Below are 27897 nucleotides of genomic sequence, written 5' to 3' on the forward strand. Positions count from 1 at the left end.
GGACGGAGCACGACGACGACAACCACGATGACGACACCGACGGCGACGGTGGCACGGCACGGCAAGGCGGCCACACATCGATCCACGCGGTTGAATCTCCGTGAATGGACATATATGTATGCTACTTTCTCCGTCCGAAAAAGCTTGTCTCTCAAGTGGATGTATCTAGTACTAACTTGATGCTAGATACATTTATTTGAGGGACAAGCTTTTTTGACGAAGGGGGTATAATATTGGCCTAATCATCAGTGTAGATAACAAGAGCTCTTGGTTACTTAGGACACTTCATTTATTTTTCGCACGGTTGAGAGCTAGCTTGAGTGTGTACTAATATTTATTTTGATTTTTGATTTTTAGTGTACTTATTTAACTACTCCTACATCATAAATATGCAAAATAGCTATATGACATTTATTTTTTAAACATATCTGTATTTATTTTATTTTATAGTATTTCGACCATTGAATATAAAAGGAAATGCCTTCTTTTTTACTTGTGCCTGACTAGCCCTATTCTTCTCTCCCTCCTTTCACTCCCTCGCTCATTTTCCCTCTGAACAGACCATCAAGTGCTTCTATTTGATGCCTGAGAGCGTCTAATAGATGACCCAACGCCTGAAACGAGGTGCAAATGGGCCCGCCAAGGCGCCAACGCTGCAGGCTCACTTGAGTGGGTTTAGTTTTTCTTTTTCTTTGCAGTTTTCAAGGCGCTTTTTTAATAAACAATTTTTGGATTTTTGAAAGACCTAAAATATTTTGAAACAAATATATACATATATATTAGAAAAACGTTTGTAGTTTTTTTAAAAGTAGAGTCTATATTTAAAAAGTTCACTGTACATTATAAAAAAAAGTTCATGGTACATTAAAAAGGTTAACTGTATATAAAAGAAGTTCACCGTACACTTACTAAAACATTGAGTTTGTTTATAAAAATGTCACCCTCTATTGGAAGAAAATTCAGCATATAATAAAAAATATTCACCTTACACTGGAACAATTTAAAACTGCAAAATAGAAAAACCCCGGAGGAAACAAAGCCAAAATAAAGAAACTTAGAAATGAGAAATAAAATTAAAATAAAGAAATAAAAAACAGAATGAAAATTAATAGAAAATAGAAAACCAAAACATGTAAAGAAAAAACGGAAACTAAAAAAAACAGCACTAGGCCGGCCCATTGCGTCTCAGCTGGTAGGGTTGTGTGGTTGGAGGCTCCACCCAGGTTTGTGGGCCAAATAGGGATTGTGGATCTATTGGACATCCGTTGGTGATTTTTGATGATTGAAATGTGCATTTCTATGTCCGTTTGGTGATCTAGGTAGTTTTATTCATTTTGCATGCTTTAGTATGGCTATAGAGTATTGAATATGAGATACACAGATGTGAATAACATGATTTAAGGAGCCCGGTCAGTGCCTGCAGACGCATCCGCGGGCGTTTGAGGAGCAGGATTTGGTGACTGCGCATGCCTACATTGTTTTAAATATGAAAGGCACACGTTTTGTGTTATATACTCTCTTGATAGCTGCCCGAAATCTTTCGACCCGTGTTAACAACCCTAATCTATCAAGAGCTTTTACTTGTCTCCATTAGAAAAGAGCAAGTTTTGAGCAACCCGGGCACGCAGGCGTTGGTGTGGGAAGGAGGGACCAGCAAGCAAGCTGCTCGTTCGTACGTACACCGGCACTGCCGACTAAAATTAAACATTTTACAGTAGATTAGGTTTTGTGCTTGTTCCCCGGGAAACCCATGCATGTGACCAACTATGTACTCCCTCCGTTCCCAAATAATTGTCTTTCTAGCCATCTCAAATGGGCTACAACATACGGATGTATGTAGACATGTTTTAGATTGTAGATTCACTCATTTTACTCCGTATGTAGTCATTTGTTGAAATCTCTAAAAAGACAATTATTTAGGAACGGAGGGAGTACGTAAGCATAGGCATGCAAAAAAATATTTAGGAGGTAGAGATCGAGATCCAGAAAGCAATGCCTTCCTGCGTAGTACGTGTACACTGACTTTGCATATGCATGTGTATGGTCCCGGCCGGTCGACCACACCACACGGTATTGTTTGTAAAAATCAGGGGAGAGATATACTACTATACTGCAGCATTTTGTCGCCATCGATATATATGAATCATCTGACACCATTCATTCCGATTCAAATTCAATTAGCCGGCAGCTAGATTTGTTCATATATTTTCACACCGGCCGCCGGTCTCGATCACACTACTGCTGCTGCACAACTACGGCCCTTCATTGTGCTTGTTCCCCGGGAAACCCATAAACGTGAGCAGCATCCAGTGAATTTCAGCCATGGGTAAGACTACAGAAATTCTACTCCCACCTACTAGTAGTTATACAGAAACTTGACGTAGTACTGTGTGAGGAGGAATAACCACAAAAATTAACCATCGACATATCGAAGTAATAATGCGTAAGATTTGTGTTAAATTGTTACTTAAAATCATATATCTCCCGATTCCATACCTGTGACATAATCAATCCCCTACTAATCACATAAATTGTTTCTTCATTTCCTAGTTCTTTGGGTGTATTTGTGACACCTGGGTGTGGGGGCGCAATCACACTTTTCTGAGGGCATCCTGGACCGCACAATTGCGTCATGATTTGGAAACTGCTTGTTTGGCCTTTGCATATGTTTTAATCTTTAATTAATTTATTAGATGGGTTCCATGCATGCAACATTTGGCATATGCCACACATCCCACCTCCCATGTTTTTTTTTACTTTTGAATCTGAATCTATTATACTCCTTCCATTCTCTTATACAAGGCCACAAACTCTTACTGGTACCGAGGTAAAATGTAATGACTGTTTTGCAAGCCAAATTTTGTCTTCGTTAACCGAGATCATTAATACACCCGTGTGCATGCAAGGAAGGACGAATGAGAAGGAAGTAGCAGAGTGTCATTATGACTACATGCATGCAAGTACTAAACAAGTTCAAAGTACGAGGAAACATCATTAATATTTGCCTCGATTCTTCTTAGTGGCCTTGTAAACATGCAAAATGTATTTTTCATAGTGGCCTTGTATAAGAGAATGGAGGGAGTATCTTTTGAAATGAAAGTGCTATTTATACTTGTTTTGCATATCCATGTTCCTTGCGACGAGAGCTTTGAAACAAGAACAACCTTGAATAAGCTTTGACAATTTTTTAAAACTTAAGCAAGTTACAGCTATCAAAACTTGATAACCCTAAACCCTAAACAGAAAATGAAACATGGTAAAACTTGGTAGGAGTATGTACAGTGTACTCCCAGCATCTACATGACATGAATGGGATAAGAAGAGATAACTAAGACTAGTGAGATTGCGTGAAAAAAAGGAATAATGGTTTGAGAAAAAGGACTAGTACTGTCGACGATGATGCATGCATGATTGTTTTTGCATGTAGCTGCATGCATGGCCTTGTTTGGGCCACTGAGTCTGTCTGTCTCTCCGAGGAAGAAGCTAATCTATGTACTGTGGAGCGCAGCGCACATACGTTGACACCTCGACTGGTCCAGCTAGACACGTACACCCATGCAACGCCGCGAAAGAAAGCACTAGTAGTAGTAGTAGTAAACTGTGAAAGAGGAGAACTACTATGCATTGCACGCATAGTAATTCAGAGTTATTTGGCGCCATGTATATATATGGTCTGACACACATTAAACATCAAATACAGATTCAATTCAAAATTTGGCCATATACACAACCCTGCGGGCAGTAGTACCACCTGCATGTCCAGTGCTACGTGGTCCATATTTCATCCATTCATGGATGCATGATTTTTACTCCCTGTATGGCATGCATTTACATATGCAGATGTGGATCCGATGCTTGACGCTGATGAATGAACTAAATTACATAGAAACACTACTGTTTGACATGTACTCTCTCCGTTTCAAAATAGATGACCCAACTTTGTACTAAAGTTGTGAGAAACCACTCAATGTATTAGTTTCAAGTTTAAAAAAACTATGGGTTTTAAATTAAAAGTACACAGAAAAAATTGAAAGATTCACGTAAAGCAGAAGTAATTTAGTGACGGACCAATCTGGTTAAATTTCATACGAAATGGACATATGGTTTGAAAGGAATTTAACGTTTTAGTTTTAACTTCAAATCATGTGTTCAAACACAAAAGACATAGACAAATTTGAATTTTACTACAGTCTGCAGTAGACTAGCAATCATTCAGTGTAAAATGCCAACTAACATCAAATTACAAGGAGAGTGAACAGAGGTGGCGTGACATAGAGAAAGAAAACATGTAATGTAACACCAGCATAAAATGAAGAATAAAAAGGGTTGCAAAGTCAAAGGTTTCAAAATTCAGGGAGAGCACAAGCATAAAAATCATGGGAAGTAATATTTTGGTTTCTCTCACTAGATAGCCATCTCTTGCCAGTAACTAGCAAACACTGTAAACCCAACACTAACATACAATGCAATACATACGTTCAGTAACACAACAACATACTAATTAACCATCAATTTTAACAGCCACGCGGTGGATCCATCCATAATTTGGCTCTCAACTCATCAACAAGTAGATATGGAACGCAACAATGGATGGATGAATGGAAGTAGCTAGACGGCGGCGGCGTAGTTGGACCGGAAGATGGCGCTATTCCTGAGGATGTACTGGTGGTACACCATGGCCATGGCGGCACCGACGAACGGGCCAACCCAGAAGATCCACTGGTCGTCCCAAGCCTTCCCGCCGTTGTACACCACGGCGGCACCAAAGCTTCTCGCCGGGTTGATGCCGGTGCCAGTGACGGGGATGGTGGCGAGGTGAGCCATGAGCACGGCGAACCCGATGAGCAGCGGCGCCAGCACCGGGACGTGCGGGTCCCGGGCGATGCGTTTCGGGTCGGTCGCCGAGAACACGGTGTACACGAGCACGAAGGTGCCCGCGATCTCGGCGATGAGCCCCGCCGTCCTGGAGTAGCCCGGCGCGAGCTCGTTGGCGCCGCCACCGTAAAGCACGTAGTGGTGGCCGCCGTGCACGGCCCTCACCAGCGCCGCGCCGCAGATGGCGCCGACGCACTGCGCCACCATGTAGAGGAATGCTCTAGGAAGGGACACCTTGCGCGCGAGCAGCAGCCCGAACGTGACCGCAGGGTTGATGTGGCCGCCGGAGATCCCGGCCGTGCAGTACACTAGGACGGCAATCATGCCGCCGAAGGACCACGCGATGCCCAGCACGCCGGCGCCGCTGCACGCTTGGGCGTCCGTCTGGCGCTTGTGGCCGACCACGGTAGCGACGGCGACGTACACGAAGAGCAGCGTGGCCGTGAACTCGGCGATGACAGCTCGGTAGAGTGACCACTTGCCCAGCTCGCCGGCGTCCACCAGCGGCGCTGGAGGAGGGTCGAGGTAGTCCTTGGCGCTGCCGTTGCTGATGACTTCGTTGTTGATGGCCTCGGGACTCAGCTTGCCTTGTGCTGCTGCCATAGTCATGAAGGTAGCTAGCTCCTCGAGCGATCTCAGCATAATCAGTATATATAGATCATGGCCAGCATTGCTGAGCATATATGGGTGCCCTACCATAGTGCCACGTACCATTTGCATATATTTACTAGGACAAGTGCCATTTACTGATTTACAAGTCATACCTCCATTTTTTTTAGTGCCACGGCAGCGATTTTGCAGAAGTGAATATTTTAACATAGATTTCTGCATTGTATAATTATTTTCTTACCAAGAACTAAATAGAAAACTATAGGTTGTATCTTAGTTACATTCATGTAAAGTGTCACCCTTTTCAAGTATATGTTGAAGAAAAACACCACTCCCCCCCCCCCCACCCCCTCAGTCGGTTCATCGTGGACAGTTGACAACCTTTTGTAGTTATTTGTTTATTGATTTTCCGACTAGCTATGAACCTGATGAAGACTGTGTACAAAGACGTCGTTGGAGATTATAGGCCTAAGGATTAATAGAAGGAAGGAGCCACCAAATTAGGAGGAGAGATCGATAATACAAACAAGAGGGATCGGAGTGGTGGGGGAGATAGGGATAGTGAGAGGATTAAGATGGACCTAGAGGGGGTGAATAGAGACAACTACAAGTTTACTTTGATTATTCCGATGTTCACTTCCTTGTTTCCTTGTCACTGTTGGAGGGGTAGGTGTTACCATGAAGGCTTACTCTCTTCTCATTGCGATATGACCACGGAGGCGATTATCAACCACTATTGATAGATCTTGAGGCCGGCTCCAAACTTTTGCACGACTGGGGTAAGTCACACGTTGATTCCTCTCATGGGACTCCAACCACCTAGGAGTCTCCAACCCCCAGGAGTAACAATTACTTAGTGAACTCAAACGTGAACCCAATTCCTTCGGTGGAAATATAGATCGGGGGCTCGTCTCTCTTTTCCCTCAAAGGAGTGGAATGATTTGACCGAGGGATGTAAAGGTCATGGAGCTTTTGCGCTATAGAAAATGGGGTATGAGAGAGTTAATAATTGTTTAAATTATAGCTAGTAACAAAAATTCAATAAATGAATAATTACAAAAGGTTGAGCATAAGAGAATATATCAAAACAACTGTTTATATTATGTTAGTTGAAATACTTTCATTATCTACTAACACAAGTGCAGAGGTTAGTGAGATAATTTTGAGCTGAGACTTCAGAAGCATTTCAGCAACGGGTACAAGCCGTGACATAATTAACCTCCCTGTATTAATCCTACGCATTGTCTTTTAATTCCATGCTCATGGATCTCATTCATCGGATGATTTGTGTTGAGACTATTTTCCTTTAGTTGCATGCATGGGATGATCCTACATTCCAACTATTCAGCCAGCTATTGGGTACTACCTCTATCCTGGTTTATTGGTCCCCTTCGCATTTTGTGCCAAATTTGACGATTGATTTAACTAAGAAAATGATAATATATGTCACCAAAAAGTATATCGTAGATTCATATTTGATTGTAGTTTCTAATGATATTATTTTTTATGACATGCATTGACATTTTGTTAGTTTAATTTAATGTCAAAACCTGGCATGAAATACGAACGAGACCAACAAACCAAGACGGAGGTAATACTTATTTACTACTCCCTTCCCTTCATCCCGAATTACTTGTCTTACATTTGTCTAGATACGAATGTATCTTACACTAAAGGTAATATCGGGCTAACCGGGCGGTGAAAGTGAAACCTCTCCTCCCCGGCAATCGAGCAAGGACATCGCAGGGCATCCATGGACATTGCAGGATTGTAGACGGGAAGGACCAGACACGTACACTGCCGACTAAAACCACACCAATCTGACGAAACTGCCCTCCGTCAGATCATTAAGCTGGTTGTATAAATGGAAGGACACAAGGATTAAATAGAGGAGGGGCTAAGCTTACTGTTGTGGCATACATAGCCGACCTCTACGTATGTAGTTACGTATTCTTGGGTAATTAGCAGTGCCAGGTTAGCTACGTGAGATAATTACTGCTGCTACTGGCATGCGTGCGTACTCAACCTTTTTCCATTTAGGCAGCATGCAACTGCAGAACCTGCATGCATGCAGATGCCGGCACTATGCTGAATGCTCCCGTGCCGTGTATTCCGGATGAACATGACTCTACCATTCATTGCTGTTTTGCCAATTAAATATCCAGCGGTTGTTTTCTTTTTCTTACACCAACGGTCGACTTTTTTGTCTGACGTCCAGCTTTGAGCTGCTAGCCTTTTTTTTCTCTCCCACTATGTTGTTTCCGTAATCGCCGTACGAGTGTCTCGAGGGATGGCACCCTGAAATGTGACTTTGCCGACGTGCATAGCCGCTCATCGACAAGGAGGATTACAACTAGTTGAAGCAACCATCACTCAAAGCCCTAAATTTGCTCTTCTTTGCCGACGTGCATAACCGCTCATTGACAAGGAACCAGAGGATTACAACTAGTTGAAGCAATCATCACTCAAAGCCTCAAATTTTCTCTTTTTGCCGATGTGCATAGCCGCTCATCGACAAGGAACCAGAGGATTACAACTAGTTGAAGCAACCATCACACAAAGCCCCAAATTTGCTCTTCTTTGCCGACGTGCATAGCCGCTCATCGACAAGGAACCAGAAGATTACAACTAGTTGAAGCAACCATCACTCAAAGCCTCAAATTTGCTCTTCTTTGCCGACGTGCATAGCCGCTCATCGACAAGGAACCAGAGGATTACAACGAGTTGAAGCAACCATCACTCAAAGCCTCCAATTTGCTCTTCTGGGTGAAATCACATGATTTGTTCTCCTAAGTCCCCATGCATCATTTTGTTTCGAGAGGCATCGATTTTGGAGAAACGATTTCGCAGTTGGGGTGCTGCCACCAGGGTGGTTGACGTTGCTACATGACTATTGGGGTCATGTCAATTGTTTTCATTTCCTTTTTTAATTTTTTATGTGTGCGTCATTGGTGTCTCGACTAGCTCTTCACCATCTGTTGTTGTAGAGGTGCACTACTGGAATCCACTTCTTTGTCGTCCGCCAGCAGACGGCAAACCGTTCGTCTGAACACGTGCCAGCAAAGGCCTTCTTTGTCGTCCGCTTCATGGAAACGGACGGCAAAGGATTGTGCCGTCCGCCGTTGGTGGCCAGCAGATGGCAAAGATTATGGACGACAGTGAGGTGGGGCGAGAGTCGTTAGGGGTTAACGGCGTGCTTTGCCGTCAGCCAGCAGACGGCAAAGACCTTAGCCTCTTTGTCGTCCGCTAGCAGACGGCAAAGTGCTCATACATGCCAGTCCCAGGAATCAGGTATCTGCCACGTGGCATGTTTGCCGTCAGCTAGCTGACGGCAAAGAGCCTGTACAACCCTATTTTTAATTTATTTTGTTTAATTTGATAGCAATTCACAGATATACACAGATATACATATATACACAACAAGCATATCCAACACACAAGTTTCATCATATATACATACATAACCAACACATATATAGTTCCATGCATCCTTACATATTACAAAAGTTTCACATTGTTCATCCAACACCGTTATCCATCCATCCATATATAACAAGTTCCAACCATGCAAGTTCATTGATACAAAAATAAAAGCACGAATAGAAAAGAAGCACTCCATCAAGCTTCCATGAATTAAATCAAATCTGCAAAAATGATAAACAAGATGTTAGAAGAAGAAGAAGAAGACTATAAGAAGTAAGCATACTTAAGTAAAATGGAGCTATCCTAGAAGAAAATGAAGAAGAAGAAGAAGACTAGAAGAATAAGAAGAATAAGAGGAAGAAGAAGAAGATTATAAGCTTATTATGTAAGCTTGGTCATTTTGTGCTAACATGAGTAATTTTGGAGCTAACCTATAGGAAACTAGGCATATTAGAGATAACTTAGCATATTAGAGCCAACTTAGGTAAAATGGAGCCAACCTAGCTAATTATGCCATCTTGGAGTGAACTAAGCATATTAGAGCTAACTTAGAGCTAACTCTTATGTCATTTTGGAGAAGAAGAAGAAGAAGAAGAAGAAGAAGAAGAAGAAGAAGACTATAAGCTTATTATGTAAACTTGGTCATTTTGTTCTAACATAAGTAATTTTGGAGCTAACCTATAGGAAACTAAGCATAGTAGAGATAACTTAGCATATTAGAGCTAACATATGTAACTAAGCATACTAGAGCTAACATAGGTAACTATAAGCATATTAGAGCTAACTTAGAGCTAACTTATGCCATTTCGGAGGAAACAAAGCTAAGTATATATAGATCATTTTAGAGATATGACATACCTGACATAGTTCAGTTCTCATTGTTCTTCTCCTTCTCCTTCCTCAGCCCGATGCACCGAGAGCGACGAGGCGATGGAGGCAGTGGGATGTAGTCTTCTACCACAATTGGCGTGGTCATGTCGCGCAGTTGTGGGATCGCCGGCGCCACCACCGGCGCGAGGTCATTGTCAGGCACCACCACCATCGTGAGGCCATCTTCAGGCAGGATAGGCACGACCATTGCTAGGTCATCCTCAGCCACCACCAACTCTTGCCCATGGTCAGCCACCACCATCTCTTGCCCTTGGTCAGCCACCACCATCGCTAGGTCATCCTCAGCCTGATGCCCACTCTGCTCCTCTTCTTCCCCATTCCAATCCGGATCATCCTCCTTGTTGTCTTTGCTGCAGCGAGAATCCATGCGCATGCATGTGACCAACTACGTACTATCTGTGAAGTGAATTTCATCCATCGACCATGGGTATCCTAAAACTATCTACCCCATCTCCTAGTTATATGTGAATGTTTTTCAAGGATGGAATAAGTGAATTCGAAGCGTCGGGGAGGTAAAATTTTGTCTCCGGCAAGAGAAAGTAAGATTATATCTAGCCAATCCTCTAAATCCGGTTAGAGGCGTAAAAACCACGGTTTGCTTCTATAAACCGGACCTAGCCGATCTCCTAAAACATATACTTGAGTAAAAATTACACCGAGCAGCCGCGAGGAGCAAATATACTCATCCCCTTGGCCTCGGAGTAAAAAAAAAATCTCTCACCCCTGCGGCTCACTCCACCTTCTCTCCGGCCACACCCCGCCGCTCGTCCGCAGCACCCCGTTTGCAAAATGGACCGGCACGGCACTTTTTTTTTATCGGAGGGAGTATATATTTTCATGCAAAGTCTTGAGAACCTAGCTACTTCGAAATGATAATGCAAAATAAAATAAATGGCTAAAGAAATGTTTCATGAACTAGGTGGTACTTTGTTTGAATGCAGTGTAGCGCAATTGTCATTTAATTAGTTTGCAATGATACACCTAGACAATAGAAATGTGATTTGTAGGACGTAACATGAACACTACTATTGGGTAGACAGGGGTCATTTGCCCCCCCCCCCCCCCCCCCACCACCACCACCACGCACTTCACCATGTTATATTTATAGCCGCAATCACGACGGTTCCTGGAGTCCTTGGCAGAAGGAAGCGCCACAATGGCACGGTAAAATCTATGAAGACACCATTATGGCCAACAACTTCCTGTAGTTTTACCGCGAGTCTAAAACCTCGGGCACCCTAGATTTTATCTTTGGATTGCCATTCTGCGGCTGTGACCATTCTTGCACTGCCTGAATCTTGCTTTTGTCCGTGGCCACCCCTTGATCACTGATGACGTGCCCTATATAACTGATTTCCTGCTGAGCGAACATGCATTTGGACATCTTGGCCACTATACCTGCTCGTACATCCTTGACTTGCAGAGCGACTGTGGCTCGTAGGAAAGCATTGGACGTTGGTCTTATTCACAGGGTTGGAGTCGGGTCGACTATCTCCACATGGAATGACCAATGGATCCCAAAACAAAACGACACTAAAACTCATCGGCCAGATGGGTACAATAGCTCTATCGAAGGTTTTAGACCTAATTGATGATTACACAGGTAATTGGAATGTGAATCTTGTCCGAAAATTTTCTTCACATAGATGCGGCGGCAATTCTGAACATCCCATTGAACCCATCCGGTGGTGAAGATTCTTTGGCATGGTCATGGGAAACGCCAGGACAATATACTGTTAAATTGGTGCATTTCTCTTTCGTGACTGGGAAGAAGCAAAGTACTCTAGAGGAAGGGACGATTGCTTCATTAGCAAACAAACAGTTATGCACTACGCTTTGGAAGCTACATGTGAATTCGTGTGTTTTGGTGGAGCACGTCGCGGTATTCTACCAAACTCCATGACCCTAAAGTATAGACATATCATACCCATGGGCTGGTGTGACATATTCCAAGCCGTGGATGAAACTATGATGCATGCATCGATCTCCTGTACTCATGCAAAAAATATTTGGGCAGCGACCAAGGATTGGTCTGATATTCATCTACCAAGGCTACGTCTAGAGACTTGGGCGTGTGACATCTTGATGGATCATGTTCTCACGACGCCAGGAACAAGATCATTACCATCATGCAATCTATTTGGTCTTCACGCAATAGATGGACGCATGATCACGCTGGATATGACCCAATATGGCAATCAAATGGGTACGTGAAACTCTCTTCCTCCTAGAAATCCCAAGATGTTGGACACGGCTGACAAGCCAAATTTGGAGACGACCTGAGGCAGGTTGGACAAAAATCAACATCGACATATCAGTGCTTGATGATGCCTTGCGGGAGGAGCAGGAGGAGTAGCTCGCTCTCGCTTAGCATTCTTGGGAGATTGGTGTAAGCCACTGCCATGTGTTTCGGATCCTTTCGTAGCAGAACTAGCGAACTGCTGGCACTACGGAGGAGGGGGTAGTCTTTGCCCAGCTCCGTGGATACTCACATGTGATCATGGAGAATGATTCCCTTTTTTTCTTGAAGTTACGATTTTTTCTTCTTCTATCAAGCCATAGGGAAATTCTACGATGAATTTGGAAAACTCATATCACTCTTACATTATGGCTGGGACTTAATGGGGGAAGAAAAAAAATCTTCTATAATTTCTTTTTTGTTCAACTTTGGACGAAAAGGAAAAGGGAAAAAGGAATTCATAGGGATAGTGTTACCCCCTATACCCCCCAGTGTGTATTGTAGAAGCTAGTCAATCTATGGAATTGTCGCGGCAATACGAGATCAATTGTGGCGCCTATCATATAAGAGCATTAGAGGGCAGTGTGCCTAGTTTTGTTTCTTTCTCGGTGCGTTGTGTCCGTAGGGAACTCAATGTACCGGCCCATCAGTGTGCTCAATACACATGTGCGCCAACTTTCTTATCAGTTGCTTATGGGCAGATTGTAACGGGTTAGTCTTAATTAATAAAGCCCTAAATTTGATGAATTATAAAGTTGAACGCATGCATGCATATATTGGAATTAAGGAGGCCAGTTAACCTAAAAAATGGAACTAATTAAGGCCGAAATGATACAGTAGATTTTTGTCTGCTGCAACTTCTTTTGCATGTGTGCGTTGCTGCTGCTTAGTGTCAATTAAGAAGAGAAGATGACATGCAATTGCCGGAAAATGAAGATGGAGACAAGAGCCAAACCTGTTCGTCTGTCCGTAACTGGATCTAGCACACGTATTTACGTAACGAACAATGGACGGATGCATCATGCATGTAATGTGATGGAGAATGGAGAATGACATCATATTAAATTATTTTACTCCTTAGTGGACCAATATTACTGCATACATTATCTAGAAATATTACTGGCATCATTACTAAGGAGTAAATATATGAAGTGGACCAATGGAGAATGCGCATTGACTCACAATCCTTACTTCCTCCGTCACGGTTTAGAAGGCGCACTTCAGTTTTCATGCATTTTCAGAATAGAAGAGAATTAAGGCGTACTGACAATTAATGCAGAGTTAATTAGGCCGTTTTGAGTGCACGGGGCTACATGCGGTCTGTCCCCACCACTGCATGCGCTCGGACTGCTTGTTTACTGGCCGTGGGGCACACTGCGCGTTAATTTCTCCACTAATTTGGTGTCGTAGTTAACAATCAGTGCTATTTTCCAGTACGGTCGGAGCGCCAACATTACCTAGGCCGTGGACAGTACATGATGCTTAGGGGAGAATCTTAATTAAAGAAATAAATTGATTTATTTTAAAGCACCGGTGCTTATAAATTTGTAGTTGATACACTTAAGAAAAAAACTCATTTCATTTTCCTAAGTATCTCTCTTAAGGATTTTGCATTGTAGAAGGTCTTAGACGTGCACTCCACGTGCATATGTTGAGATAGGAGACATGTACGTAAGCATAAGCATGCAACAAAATATTTCGGAGCTAGAGATCCAGATCCAGAAAGCCAAGCGTATATTGGTCCATATGACTTTCACTTTGTATATGCATGTGCATGGTCCGGGCCGGGCCGATCGACCACACCACACGATATTATTTGTGATCTGGGAGAGAGAGAGCATGCGCATCCTGAAAACGATACTAGTACACTGCAGAGTTTTGTCGCGATCGATATATATGACCCATCTGATATGTACCACTCATTCAAATTCAATTAAGCCAACACCTAAATTTGTCCACATATATTCACACCGGCCGGTCTCGGTCACACTACTGCTCCTGCCCGTCTCTACGGCCCTTCATTGTCCTTGTTCCCTGGGAAAACCATGCACTGACTAGTTGCGTACTGTCTGTGCCATGCATCCAGTGAATTTCATACATGGGTAAGACTACAGAAATCCTACTCCTACCTACTAGTTTTACAGAAACTTTATGTACTGTGTGAAGGGGAATAACCACACCACCGTCGCCATAGCGAACTAATAGTGCCTAAGATTTTTGTTAAACTATTTTTTTTGCGGGTGGATTTTTGTTAAACTATTACGTACAATTATATACGTCCGGATTCATGATTTGGAATCTCGTTTGGCCTTTGTATGTATTTTAGCCCTTAATTAATTTAGATGAGATCCATGCATGCAGCGATTCGCAGAGATGGCATACACCAGCCATTACACCTTTTTTTCCTTTTTCCTTTTAAATTTGAATCTGTTGTATCTTTTGAACCGAATGTGCAATCTATGTTTCATTTGCATACTCGTGTTCCTTGTGACGAGAGCTTTGAAACAAGACCAGTCTTCAATATGCTTTGCCAAATTTTAAAAACTTCAGCAAGTTACAGCTTTTTTTTTAGCATCAGTACAGACATAAGCGGTCATATACACGCGCATACACTCATCCCTATGAACGCACACACGCACACCCCCTATGAGCACCTCCGAGAGACTGAGCCGGCATATCATCTTGAGATTTACGAAGTCACCGTAGGTGCCGCGTCGTCGACGGGAACGTCTCCTCCCACTGAAAGGGCATCGCCGAAAATCCTGAAATAAATCCAGAAATAATGCAAGCACCAGGATTTGAACCCTGATGGGTTGGGGATACCACTGTCCACCTAACCAACTCAACCGCAGGTTGATTCGTAACTTCAGCAAGTTACAACTATTACAACTTAATAAGACTAGTGAGATTGCGTGAAAAAGGGAATAATGGTAGGTAAATAAGGACTAGTACTGTCGACGATGATGCATGTATGATTGTTTTTGCATGTAGCTGCATGCATGGCCTTGTCTGGGCCTATCAGTTTGTCTGTCCCTCTGAGGAAGAAGCTAATCTGTGTACTGTGGAGCTCAGCGCACATACGTTGACACCTCGACCGGTCGAGCTAGACACGTACGCCCATCCAACGCCGCGAAAGAAAGCGCCATATTCACAAGGTAACATACAATGGTTAATTTGGCGCAAGGTAACATACTCCCTGAACTGTGAAAGAGGAGAATTACTATGCATTGCATGCAAGGTAACATACAATAGTTAATTTGGCGCCATCTATATACTCCCTCCATCTCAAAATAAGTGTCTCAACTTTGTACTAGTTATTTTGGGACAAAGGGAGTATATGGTCTGACACTAGCTCATAAATGCACGCAACTAATTCAGATTCAATTCAAAATTTGTCCATATTCACAAACCCTGCGGGCAGTACGTGGTACCCCCTGCATACATGTCCAGTGCTACGTGGTACCCCCTGTCTCTTGCGCGGTCCACATTTCATCCGTGCATGCATGCATGCATGATTTTTACTCCCCTGTATGGCATGCATGTATGCAGATGCGGATCCGATGCTAGATGCTGCTGAATGAACACTACTATTTGACGTATAGTTTCAAGTTAAATTTGGGGGTTTTAAATTCAAACTACACAGGAAAAAATGTGACCGACCAATCTGGTGAAATTTCATACGAAAGGGACATAGGGTTAACGTTTTAGTTTTAACTTCAAATCATGTGTTCCAACTCAAACGGCATACACAAATTTGACTTTTATTGCAGTAGACTAGCACTCATTCAGTGTAAGATGTCAACTAACATCAAATTACAAGGAGAGTGAACAGAGATGACGTGACATAGAGAAAGAAAACATGTGGCGTGAGTGACACTGTTGATTAGGAAAAACAAAACATGAGCCAAAACTGGTAAAATGAAAAATAAAAATACTCCCTCCGTTTCTAAATATTTGTCTTTTTAGATATTTCAAATGGACTACCACATATGGATGTATATAGACATATTTTAGAGTGTAGATTCACTCATTTTGCTCCCTATGTAGTCACTTGTTGAAATCTCTAGAAAGACAAATATTTAGGAAGAGAGTAGTTGCAAAGTGAAAGGTTTCAACGTTCAGGGAGAGTAACTAAACCAAATCATGGGAAGTAATATTTTTGTTTCTCTCACTAGATAGTCATCGCATGCATGGGGTGGGTTATCTCTTGCAGTAATTAGCTTACACTGTAAACCAAACACTAACATACAATACAATGCATACATACGTTCAGTAACACAACAACATACTAATTAACTCGACGCCTCAATGGATGGATGGAAGTAGCTAGACGGCGGCATCGTAGTTGGACCGGAAGATGGAGCTGTTCCTAAGGATGTACTGGTGGTACACCATGGCCATGGCGGCGCCGATGAACGGGCCAACCCAGAAGATCCACTGGTCGTCCCAAGCATTGCCGCCATTGTACACCACGGCGGCGCCAAAGCTCCTTGCTGGATTGATCCCAGTGCCGGTGACGGGGATGGTGGCGAGGTGCGCCATGAGCACGGCGAACCCGATGAGCAGCGGCGCCAGCACCGGGACGTGCGGGTCCCAGGCGATGCGCTTCGGGTCGGTCGCCGAGAACACGGTGTACACGAGCACGAAGGTGCCGGCGATCTCAGCAATGAGCCCCGCCGTCCTGGAGTAGCCCGGGGCGAGCTCGTTGGCGCCGCCACCGTAAAGCACGTAGTGGTGGCCGCCGTGCACGGCCCTCACCAGCGCCGCACCGCAGATGGCGCCAACGCACTGCGCCACTATGTAGAGGAAGGCTCTGGGAAGGGATACCTTGCGTGCGAGCAGCAGCCCGAATGTCACGGCGGGGTTGATGTGGCCGCCAGAGATGCCGGCGGTGCAGTACACGAGGACGGCGATCGTGCCACCGAAAGCCCACGCGATGCCCAGCACGCCGGCGCCGCTGCACGCCTGGGCGTCGGTCTGGCGCTTGTGGCCAACCACGGTAGCCACGGCGACGTAGACGAAGAGCAGCGTGGCGGTGAACTCGGCGATGACAGCACGGTACAAAGACCACTTACCCAGCTCGCCGGCGTCCACCAGCGGCGCCGGAGGAGGGTCCAGGTAGTCCTTGGCGCTGCCGTTGCTGGTAACTTCGTTGTCGATAGCCTCCGGACTCAGCTTGCCTTGTGCTGCTGCCATAGTCATGAAGCTAGCTAGCTCCTCGATCAATCTCAGCTGATTAATCTGGCAATGGTGGTGGTGGAGATTGGTGTCCGAAACCCGGCAAGGATGCATGTATATATAGAGCGTGGCCAGTATCACCGAGCAAAGATTGGGTGTCCTAGCATAGTGCCACGTACCATTTTATTTTTACTACAAGTGCCATTTACTGATTTACAAGCCATGGATCTCTTTTTCTTAAACAAAGTTTAGCATAGCACCGCGGCAGCGTTTTTTCTTTTCTTTCGTTCCCTTCGCTATTCTACCATAGTAGGCGCCCTCCATTGCTAGCCTGTTTTGCAGTACTCCTAGCAAATATCATCAACATATATTTCTATACGACGAAGCTAAAATCCAGTCGGCAGGAATTCTGCAACGGATCCGAACGCATTGGATCTCGTCCGTTCTAGATCCTACGGTCATGCGCGACCCCGTGTTTTCTTCTTCTTTCCCGCAGTTTTCTGCGCTCGCTTCCGATGATTTCGTTCACCGCGGTCGCTCCGGATGATTTCGCTTGGATTTTTAGAGATCGTGAACGTGATAGGCGGGGTCTGTTTCCTTTTTTATTGGCACAAGGGAAGTTAAATCAGATTCCTTTTTTCTTGTATATGGGCAGCGAAATTTTTGGGCGGAGGTTGATCCTCATACGTGGGCAGCAGCGATATTTTTGACAGAGGTTGATCCCGATCTTTTCTAGTACGTGGGCTGGGAGATCGATCTCATGGTGTACATGCCCCCGACCTGTTTTAGAACGAGCAGAAAGTTGTTTTTTAATGCAAAAATAAGAGCTATGTGGGAATCGACCACACATTGTCTTGGTATAGAAATTTGGCAACTAACAAACTCACCTAGAGCTTGTTTTCTGGTGACTACAGGATAATCTACTATTTTAACTAGATTCATCTCTGCTATAATAGCCAACCTTCGTTCAATGAAAAATTTGTCACGTCATTTCTCTGACTTTTCGATGCTGGTGTAGTTAAGCAGTAGCCCGCGGAATTGTTATCGACATCCTAAAGGTACAATTATCATCATGGTTTTATATAGTTATCAGCACATTCATGTAAATAGTTATCAAAATGTTCATGTTCAAATTATCTAGCTGTTCATCATGTGGTTACCAAACTTGTGTGTAGATAACATGGTAATATACGCACCATAGAGATGATAACTCACATACAAAGCACCGCGGTAACTATTTGACCCATGAAAAAAATTGTTAAGAACATACTCATAGTAAATTCTCTGTAAATTGCATGGTAATACACGCACATCAGAGCTGATAACTTACTTAGACCAAACGTGATAACTTTTAACCAGGAAAAAAAAGTTTGAAACACCCCCGGTGACTCATATGTAAATAACATGGTGGTATACGCATAGTAGAGCTGATAACTCACTTACAAACAACACGATAATATTTTTACCCCGGTTAAAAACAAGGGTAAAAAAGATGTTAAAAACGTACCGTCGACAACTTATGTGCAAATAGCATGATAATATAGGCTCGCGGACCTGATAACTTAGGTACAAACACCACGATAATTTTGACACGTGAAAAAAAGTTGTTGAAATCATATGACTGGCAATTTTTTTGTAAATAGCATGCTAATATAGATTCTCGGACCTGATAATTTCGGTACAAACACCATGATAATTTCGAATTTGGGAAAAAGATGTTAAAAACATATCACCGATATTTTTTGCGTAAATGGCATGATAATATAGTCTTCCGGACCTGATAATTTAGGTACAAACACCACAATAATTTTGCCCCATGAAAAAAGTCGTTGAAAACATATCACCGGTAACTTCTATGTAAATAGCATGGTAATATACGCACCGGGGCTTGATCACGTAGATACAAACACCACGATAATTTTGACGAGGGGGGAAGGAATTTGTTGAAAACATACCCCGACAACTTTTATGTAAATAGCAAAACACCGTGGTAACTTTGACCGAGGACAAAAACTGTTGAAAACAAATCTCCATATAACATCTGTGTAAATAAGATGGCACTATACGCATGCCATAGTTGATAACATACTTAGCCCAGACATGACAACTTTTGACCGGAAAAAAAAAGTCGTGGGAACATGCCAACACGGGATCTAGTTTCGAAGGTCTTGCCGTGACGGATTTTTTTTTGTGAAAACGCATTTTGCGTCGGGCAGACGGTTTGAGTTCCAAAGTTTTGAAATAGGGAGAATCTATGATGACATTAGGTTTTCTACCCTTTTAGTGCATTTGCATATGGGAAGTTGGAGGAAATCATTTCATGTCCGAAATTCGTCTATGTAAACACAATGGTAACTTTTTGAACATAGTACAGACACAAGAACTCATACGTACGCGCATACACTCATCTTATGAATGCACACACTCACACCCTACCCCTATGAGCACCTTCGAGAGACTGAGTCGGTGTATCATTTTAAGATTTTACGAGGTCACTGTAGGCGCCTCGTCGTCGTTGGGAACGTCTCCTCCCAGTGAAAGCGTATCGTCGGAAATCTTAAAATAAATCCAAAAATAATGCGAGAACCAGGACTTGAACCCTGGTGGGTTGGGGATACCACTGTCCCTCTAACTATCCAACCACAGATTGGTTTGCAACACCATGGTAACTTATGTGTCATAGACGTGATAACCTACATACCCTAGGCATGGTAACTTTTTTATCCGGAAAAAAATTCGTCGGAACATATCAATATGGGATCTAATTTCAAAGATCTTGTCGTGACGGTTCTTTTTTGTGAAAACAATTTTTCGATCCGATCGACGGTTTGAGCTGTAAAACATTTTTTATTTTGAAATACGTTGGAATCTTTGCTGATATCATCAGGTTTGTTTTATATGCATGCATGCATGCAAGACTTAGAAATGAATTGTAGACCGACTCGCATGTTGCTCTGGCACTGGGGCTCTTGCTTTTAAAATCGTCCGGAGCTGTTGTTATATTCCGGTCGAACGGACATTAGCACAGTCCATTTCTATATTGTAAAATTATTTTTCTTATCAAGAAGTAAATAAAGAACTATAGGTTGTATCTTAGTTACATTCATGCTGAGGGTGGCGAGGTCGAGGCCAGTTCTTGGGTCGAGCGGCGCGGGCTGAGGGTGGTGCAGGCTGCTGGTCTCCGCCCCTGCCATGGCCACGGCAGGTGGTGGTGCGCAACAGCGGCTGGTCGGTGGGCAGGCCGATCGGAATCCGGAGGCTACAGCGGCTGGACGACGGCAGGCAGCCCAGTTGGGCTCCTCTTTGGGCTTCCTTCGCGATTGGCGGCGGTCCTTCGGGTCTCTTCTTGCCGGTGGATGGGTGTACATTGGTGGCCTCACGTGGAGCTGCGTTTGCCGCCAAGGTGGGGCGACACAGGAGGTGTCCGGTGGGGAGGTAGGCTGGAGGGATGGGAGGCACCGACGATCTTGGGCCACCCATCGCTGGCACAGGGGTGTGGCGGCCCGGGTGCGTTTGCTCCCCCCCCCTCCCCCATTCCCCGGCCGTGTGTGGGCTGACACCGCTCCGGCGTTGTTCGAGGCGGACGTATACTGCGGTCTCTTCGGCCGGGTATGCTCTTTGGTCCAAAGCCGTTCACTTTGGTCGGTCTTGGGGGCGTTTGGATGCAGGGCGGCGGCCCTGGCGGCGGCCCTGGCGGCGGGAGGCACGGCATTCGTGGGAGAACTTGCGCCTTGGGTGTGGGCGAGCGGCCATGGCCACGCGGGTGGATGTTCGTTGGTGGTTGGTGGAGCTAGGATTCGTCGGAGGGGTGGGCGTGCCGGGGTACATCACTTGCCCAATCTTGAATTGGCCGACGGCGGCGGTGTCCATGGACACCGTATCCTTCATGAAGGCTCCGTCGCGGTGCCCTTACTCCTTTGAGTTGCTCCAGGTGAAAACTCGATCTTTGGGATCGGATGGTAGCGGCTATCAGTGGTCGTTCCCTTCTAGGAGGCACCATTTTGGAGTACTTGCTCCGTCTTTTTACATCTCACCTCTCCTCGGAGGATTGGAGGTCTCCGTTGGCTCCAAGCGGGTCATCCTCGCGCATTTGTAGTGGCTTGGTGGTCATTGGGGTGGTGTGACGGTGCTCGGCACCCTTGTATCTTACCTTGGGTGTGTGTGTCATGTGTGGTGGTGGCGTGAGTTTATATCGTGATGCTTGTGGATCGGTGCTTTATCTATAAAGCGGGGCGAAAGCCTTTTTCGGTATTGTTACAGGTCTAGGCCACGTGTAATACAAAGTAAAGGCACAAACAATGCTACACTGAGATATACAGCCTATGTGGCGCTTGTGAGGCTAGTCATAGTGGGAGTAACTTAGCTAGTAACATAGCACACTTCGAGAAAATTTTGCTTATGTGGCAAATAATTAATGAGAGGTGGTAACATAATATGTTACTGTAACATAGCGCTTTCCAAGACAAGATGAGTCTACGAGCTAATAAATGAAGCCATCTATGATACTACTATTATGTTACTTTGCATTATGAAGGTAGTAACTTAGACTAGTGTCATATGCATGACACTAGTCTAAGTTACTCCCCACTATGACCAGCCTAAGGTCAAACTAACCAAAGTCAACTAGAAGTAAATGAGGGTTAGGAATAACGGAACACCACACATATTAAGATGTATTTCGATGTTCACGTCCATGAAAGAAATCTAGTCACCGTTGAAGGGATTGGTGTTACCACGAAGGCACACCAACACCATGAAAGCTTACCCTCTTCTCATTGAGATATCACCACGAAGGTAATTCCCAACCACTCGTCATAGACCTTGAGGCGGACTCCGAACTTTTACAAACAGCGTGGTAAGTCACAAGTTGATTCCTCTCCTGTGACTCCAACTGCCTAGGAGTCTGCAACCCCAAGAGTAACAATTACTCAATGAACTCAAAGGCGAACCCAAATTCCTTCGGTGAAAATATAAATCTGGGGGCTCGTCTCTCTTCTCCCTCAAAAGGAATGGAATGATTTGACCAAGGAATGTAGAGGTTATGGAGCTTTTGCGCCTTGGAGAATGGGGGTATGGGTGAGTAAATAACTGTTTAAATTATAGCTAGTTAAAAAAATCACAAATAAATAAGTACAAAAGGTGGAGCATAAGAGAATATATCAAAATAACAGTTTAAATTATGTTAGTCGAAATACTTTCATTGTCTACTAATACAAGTGCATGTATCCTAAAAAACGAAGTGCAACTTGGTTACATAGTTTTGAGCTGAGCCTTGCCATTATTACGCCCCCCCCCCCCCCCCCCCCCCCCCCCATTAATCCTACTACGCATTGTCTTTAATCATGTGATGTGATTACTCACATGATTTTCCTCTAGCGGTATGCACGCGTTGATCCTACATTCCAACTATTGGAGCCAACTTTTGGGTATTTATTTACTTACTATCTGGCTAACCGGGTGGTGAAAATGAACTTCGTCCCCGGCAACCGAGCAAGGACATTGCAGGGCATCAATCGACATTGCAGGATTGTAGATGGGAAGGACCAGACACGTACGCTGCCGACTAAAAGATCACTAATCTGACGAAAATGCCCCCTTGGTCAGATCATTTAGCTGGTTGAACAAATGAAAGGACAAAAGCACCCGCGAAATATGAACGACGAAAGGATTATTACAGGAGCAGCTGAACTTAACTAGCCGTGGCATGTATATATTCGATCTCCTCGGATGTACTTGCACATTCTTGGCTACTAAATACTCACTCGGAAAAGAAATATAAGAGCGTTTAGATCACTATACTACTCTAGATGAGATAATTACTATACTCCTGGCCGGTGTACGTCGTTGATGCATGCATGCGTGGACAACTTTTTCCATTTGGACAGCATGGATGGATGTATGGACGTGAACGCAAAAACCAGCGTGCATGCAGCTTCCTATGCCTTCCCGTGTTGTGTTGTCAATCTGTCGTCTGGATGAACATGACTCGCCCATTCATGCGTGTTTTGCCACCTATAAATATCTAACGGTTGCTGTTTTGTCCACCATCGGTCGAGTTTTTTGTCTGAAGTCCAGTTGTGAGCTGCTGAGCTGCTAGCTTCCTTTTCGTTTTCGTGATCGCCATACGTGTTTCTCGAGGAATGGCGCCCTCAAATGTGATTTTGCCGACGTGCTAGTCCATCATCGACAAGGAGCCAGAGGATTACAACAAGCTCGGGCAATGATTGCTCAAAGCCTCAAATTTGCTCTTCGTCGTCAAATCACATGATCTGACCTCCCAAGTCACCCGTGCATAATTTCATTTCGAAAGGCGTCACTTTTGGAGAAAGTTTCTCGCAGTTCGGGTGCTGCCACCAGGGTGGTTGATATTGCTATCTGACTATTGTGGCCACATTATTTTTTCCCTTTCTTTTTTTAATAATTTAGATGTGTTCATCATTGATGTCTCGATTAGCTATTGACATTGTGCCAAGTTGCAGAGGCGGGGTGTACTCTTGATATTAATATGTTATTGTTTATCGGGGCGAAAGGAGCGACGGTAACCACTAGACACAGGGCGGAGAACATGGTGATCAATGTAGGATTTGTTGGAATACGCCTACGAAAAGAGTGGCGACGATGATTGTTGGCATGCCAAGTGTTCTATTATGTAAGGACTATTTTCTTAATCATTAAATCCTTCCTATGAGCCAAATTCGGTGGCATTGGTCATTGGTGCCCTTGTCCTAGAATTGGATCATGAGCAATGTTTTCCTCTCCTTTTCAAATAGACTTGTATATCTCCAGAATGGGCCCTCTCTAACCATCTTTGGCTATAAATAGATTTGTATATTTGCTCATAAAAATCATATTTTAAATCATTAACTTGGTTATTTAATATTGGGTTCAAGCTCTAGAGCGAACAACCGACCTAGTAAGACATGAACCCAGAAGCTCGAGGGAGGGTTTCCTTAATATGTGTCTCCCTACTTGTGGGTGTTAGTCAAAGGTGTGGCCAGTATGCCAGGCAAGTGACTGAGTTGACTCCTCACAAAAATAAATAAATAAATAGTACTGACAAAGTCGATGAAGTTAATGCATATGCGCCATGATTAATCTAGATGTAGGGATCCGATGGCCTGGAAATTCAACGAGCAAGGACAAAGGAATATATTTGTCATCTTATAGACCAATTAGAGCGTTCGGCATAATAGCATTGTATAATAGCAAGGGCATAGTCTTCTTACATGACACTTTTGCCTATATGATAAAGGGAGACATGTAAAATTAAAGGGAGTGGACTGTCAGGCAAGGGCATGCCTCTACACGTGTACCTAGGCCAATACAATAAATTGGAAGAAAGGGGAAAGATAAGGTGGAAAAAGTACTAGTCTTATAATCAACCTTATAGCCAACCTTATTATATGAGTGATTAAATGATAGCTTTACATGACATGTCAATATAACATAGCCAACAACACGCTATACTATTAGTATTGGACATGCTCTAATATTGGTGTGGCTTATATGTTGTACATGTTGGGGTAGCTATGCTTAATATATACTCCTTCTGTCCGAAAAAGTTTGTCCACCAAATGGGTGCATGTAGCACTAAGTTAGTGCAAGATACATTCATTTGAGAAACAATCTTGGGACAAGCTTTTTCGAACAGAAGGAGTATTGGTTAAATTAGTTATTGCGTGCATAGATGTACCTCCGATGGTGCAGCATGGATGGATGATTAATTGGCTCCCTCAGTGTAGCTAAGGTAGGAGCATGTAGTCCTCTCCACATCGACATGACATGGATGGGATGAGAAAAGACAATTTAGGGAGTAGTGATTGATCGCTTGGAACGTTCTCATTGGTGCGCGTGAATGAAGGAATGATGGATGAAGAATAAGGATAAGCATATATACACATTTTTTGTTGTTGCGAATGAAGCATATACACATCTGTATGGATGGAGGATGGAGGATCGATGATTCATCATGACTGAATGATTGGTTTTGTATGTAGCTGCATGCATGCATGCGCTTGCTCTGGTCGCACACACACACGGCAGAGAGAGAGAGAGAGAGAGAGAGAGAGAGAGAGAGAGAGAGAGAGAGAGAGAGGCTGGAGCGTTAGGAACGCACTGCACTATAGTGGACTGTGCGTACGCTGACAGACGAAGGAGACAGGTATATACACATGCATGCAGCAACACACAATAATCTTAACTCATATGGAAGGGCATACTATACGGACTGTACACTGAAATGTACGCATGCTAGCTAGGTGGGTAGCTGAAGCGTGAATCGATGTGGTCGGCATCGATCTATATGACGTAGCGGTCCCCCTCTCCCGCTGGAACCATGTATGCATGCGTGTGATGTGAGTGAGTCACACCACCTACGTACATATATACGACGTGTTCCCAACTGGTGTACATATCTGTGTAGGTACCTTCGCAGCTGCACACCGATCGTAAGAGATACCAAACTTAATTTGTACGTACAATGCATCTACCCATGTACTGTATATACGTGATATCTCACTGATATGATATATATAGAGAGGGAGGGGACTTTACTTACTGTACGTACGTTGCCGCGCGTAGAGTAGCTAGCATGCATACATGCATGAATAATACAACCAGCGGCAGCACCTAGTTGGTCTGCCGACATCGACATTTTTACATACTTACGTGGCGTGCGTACATGGAGCTGGCCATGCATGAAATGTGGGCCCCACCACAAAACCCCTACGTGCAATTATAAAGAACCAGAAAAGAGAAGGCACGCAGAGATCTGCCCAAATTTCCGGCAGCAAAGAGGTTCATCACTGTCGTGTCATGTCGCTGCCACTGCATCTCCACTAATGATTGTTCATCCGTCACTCCAACCTTTCCTTCATCCAAAACATCAATCCGACCAGAGATAGCGAATGTGCCTAAAAATATATTTGGGAAACGCCTCCAAGAATAACTTTTCGGTCCACGACTATCTACAAAGGCCAACTTGGAAGAAGAAGACTCCGCCACTTTCAAGGATATTTAAATTTATTTTTCAATTTGTATGGGTATTTTTGGTAGTTACTTTATGAACTTTGGCCTTTTCACAAGAAAACCAACTAAATAAAGGTATTTTTGGTAGTTACTTTATGAACTTTGGCCTTTTCACAAGAAAACCAACTAAATAAAATTTAAGGAACATTTTACACAGTAGTGAGTACAAAAACCGGGTGGCCGGGCATACATGGAGGCAGGACCAGCAAGCTCATGTAGTGGAGTAGTGCCGACTTAAAAAGCGCTCTAATAACGCGACGAGAATGCCCTGTCACTCTCACAGCTACCGGTTAAAATTGCATTTGCATGCACGTAGTAAGTTCAAAATAATTCATCAAGGCAACAGAGGAATTAATTAAGGACAAATCTATTGATGGAACGATAGACGTACGTCCGGTAGTGCGTGATATAATCTGCAAACTTGATTTGAAGAACAGCGCATGCATGCATGCAGCTCAGGTGCCACCTTTGTGTGTGGGTATTGTCAGTATATATATGGCGTGCCTTGCCAATTGCCTTTGAAAAGCTCTTCTTTTAGATGTAAAGCAAAACTTTTACATCATGGATGAGTATGCATGCACAATTGATTGTTTTTCTTTTGAACACAATACAAACGCAAGCGCTCATACATACACTCATTCATATAAATGCGCACACACATAACCTATCCCTATATATATATATATATATATATATATATATATATATATATATATATATATATATATATATAGGACAAATGTTTCCTACAAGCAGTGGTAGTTACCACCACTTGCGTTTTGTATGTTGTATGTAGTATCTGTCGGAATCGAGAGTATGTACGTGTAGTATGTAGTATATAACAATTATTAGGTAGTATATATACTTATTTTTAGGCAGTATGTACCATTTTTTGAGTATGCTCATTTTTACATACAAATACCTACGTATTTTACAAATATAACAAAAACTATGGGCTCATATGCAATTTTTTCATGTAACTTGCTTTGAAATATTTTAGATATAGTACATGAACATATTTAAAACAATAAAATAGTATATATATAGTACCACATGGTAGTATATGAGACATGTGGGGTAACTACCACCGGGTGGTAGGATGGATTTTCCCTATATATATATATATATATATATATATATATATATATATATATATATATATATATATATATATATATATATATATATATATATATATATATATGTAAGCACCTTCGAGAGACTGACCCAGCATATCATCTTGAATCCTAATGAGTTGAGGATACCACTATCTGTCTAACCATCCAACCACAGATCGTTTCGCTGCACGATTGATTGTTGACTTGTGGAGGTTTAGGCATCAACTGCACCAGCGTACTATGTACCTAGGCATGCATGCAACGGCTTAGCGAAATACGCGTGTAGAATCTGAGCTGCTAGTGTTCCAACAACCGTCCACGCAATGCAAGTAACCAGTAACTGTAATTGTAAAAGATCGACATCAAAATCGAGATTGAGATTAGGATGGAGAAAGCAATACCTGCATGCCTGCCTTCATGCGTACGTGTAGTCGGTGTAGACATAGGAGTAGTTTGTAGTACTCTCTCTGTTTCCTTTTAGTCTGCATATAAAATTTGGTCAAAGTCAAACTTTATCAACTTTGACTAAGTTTATAA

At 43.4% G+C, this 27897-nt stretch overlaps 2 protein-coding genes across 2 annotated transcripts; both read right to left on the reverse strand.

Annotated features, from left to right (window-relative positions):
- Nucleotides 1–4379: 4379 nt before the first annotated feature.
- Nucleotides 4380–5494, reverse strand: LOC123117899 (aquaporin PIP2-5-like). The gene has a single exon (XM_044538566.1). The coding sequence runs from the start codon at nt 5482–5484 to the stop codon at nt 4609–4611; it is 876 nt and encodes a 291-aa protein (XP_044394501.1). The 5' UTR covers nt 5485–5494; the 3' UTR covers nt 4380–4608.
- A 10666-nt stretch (nt 5495–16160) lies between these two features.
- LOC123114492 (aquaporin PIP2-5) lies at nt 16161–17311 on the reverse strand. Its single transcript, XM_044535984.1, has one exon. It carries the CDS (start codon nt 17237–17239, stop codon nt 16364–16366), a length of 876 nt encoding a protein of 291 aa, XP_044391919.1. The 5' UTR covers nt 17240–17311; the 3' UTR covers nt 16161–16363.
- Between the last annotated feature and the right edge of the window lie 10586 nt (nt 17312–27897).

This window comes from Triticum aestivum, chromosome 5B (assembly GCF_018294505.1).
Source record: "Triticum aestivum cultivar Chinese Spring chromosome 5B, IWGSC CS RefSeq v2.1, whole genome shotgun sequence".
Classification (NCBI taxonomy): domain Eukaryota; kingdom Viridiplantae; phylum Streptophyta; class Magnoliopsida; order Poales; family Poaceae; genus Triticum; species Triticum aestivum.

Excerpts from the sequence above, each read along its gene's own strand:
- LOC123117899 (XM_044538566.1), bottom strand. The coding sequence starts at position 5,484 with ATGACTATGGCAGCAGCACAAGGCAAGCTGAGTCCCGAGGCCATCAAC.
- LOC123114492 (XM_044535984.1), bottom strand. The coding sequence starts at position 17,239 with ATGACTATGGCAGCAGCACAAGGCAAGCTGAGTCCGGAGGCTATCGAC.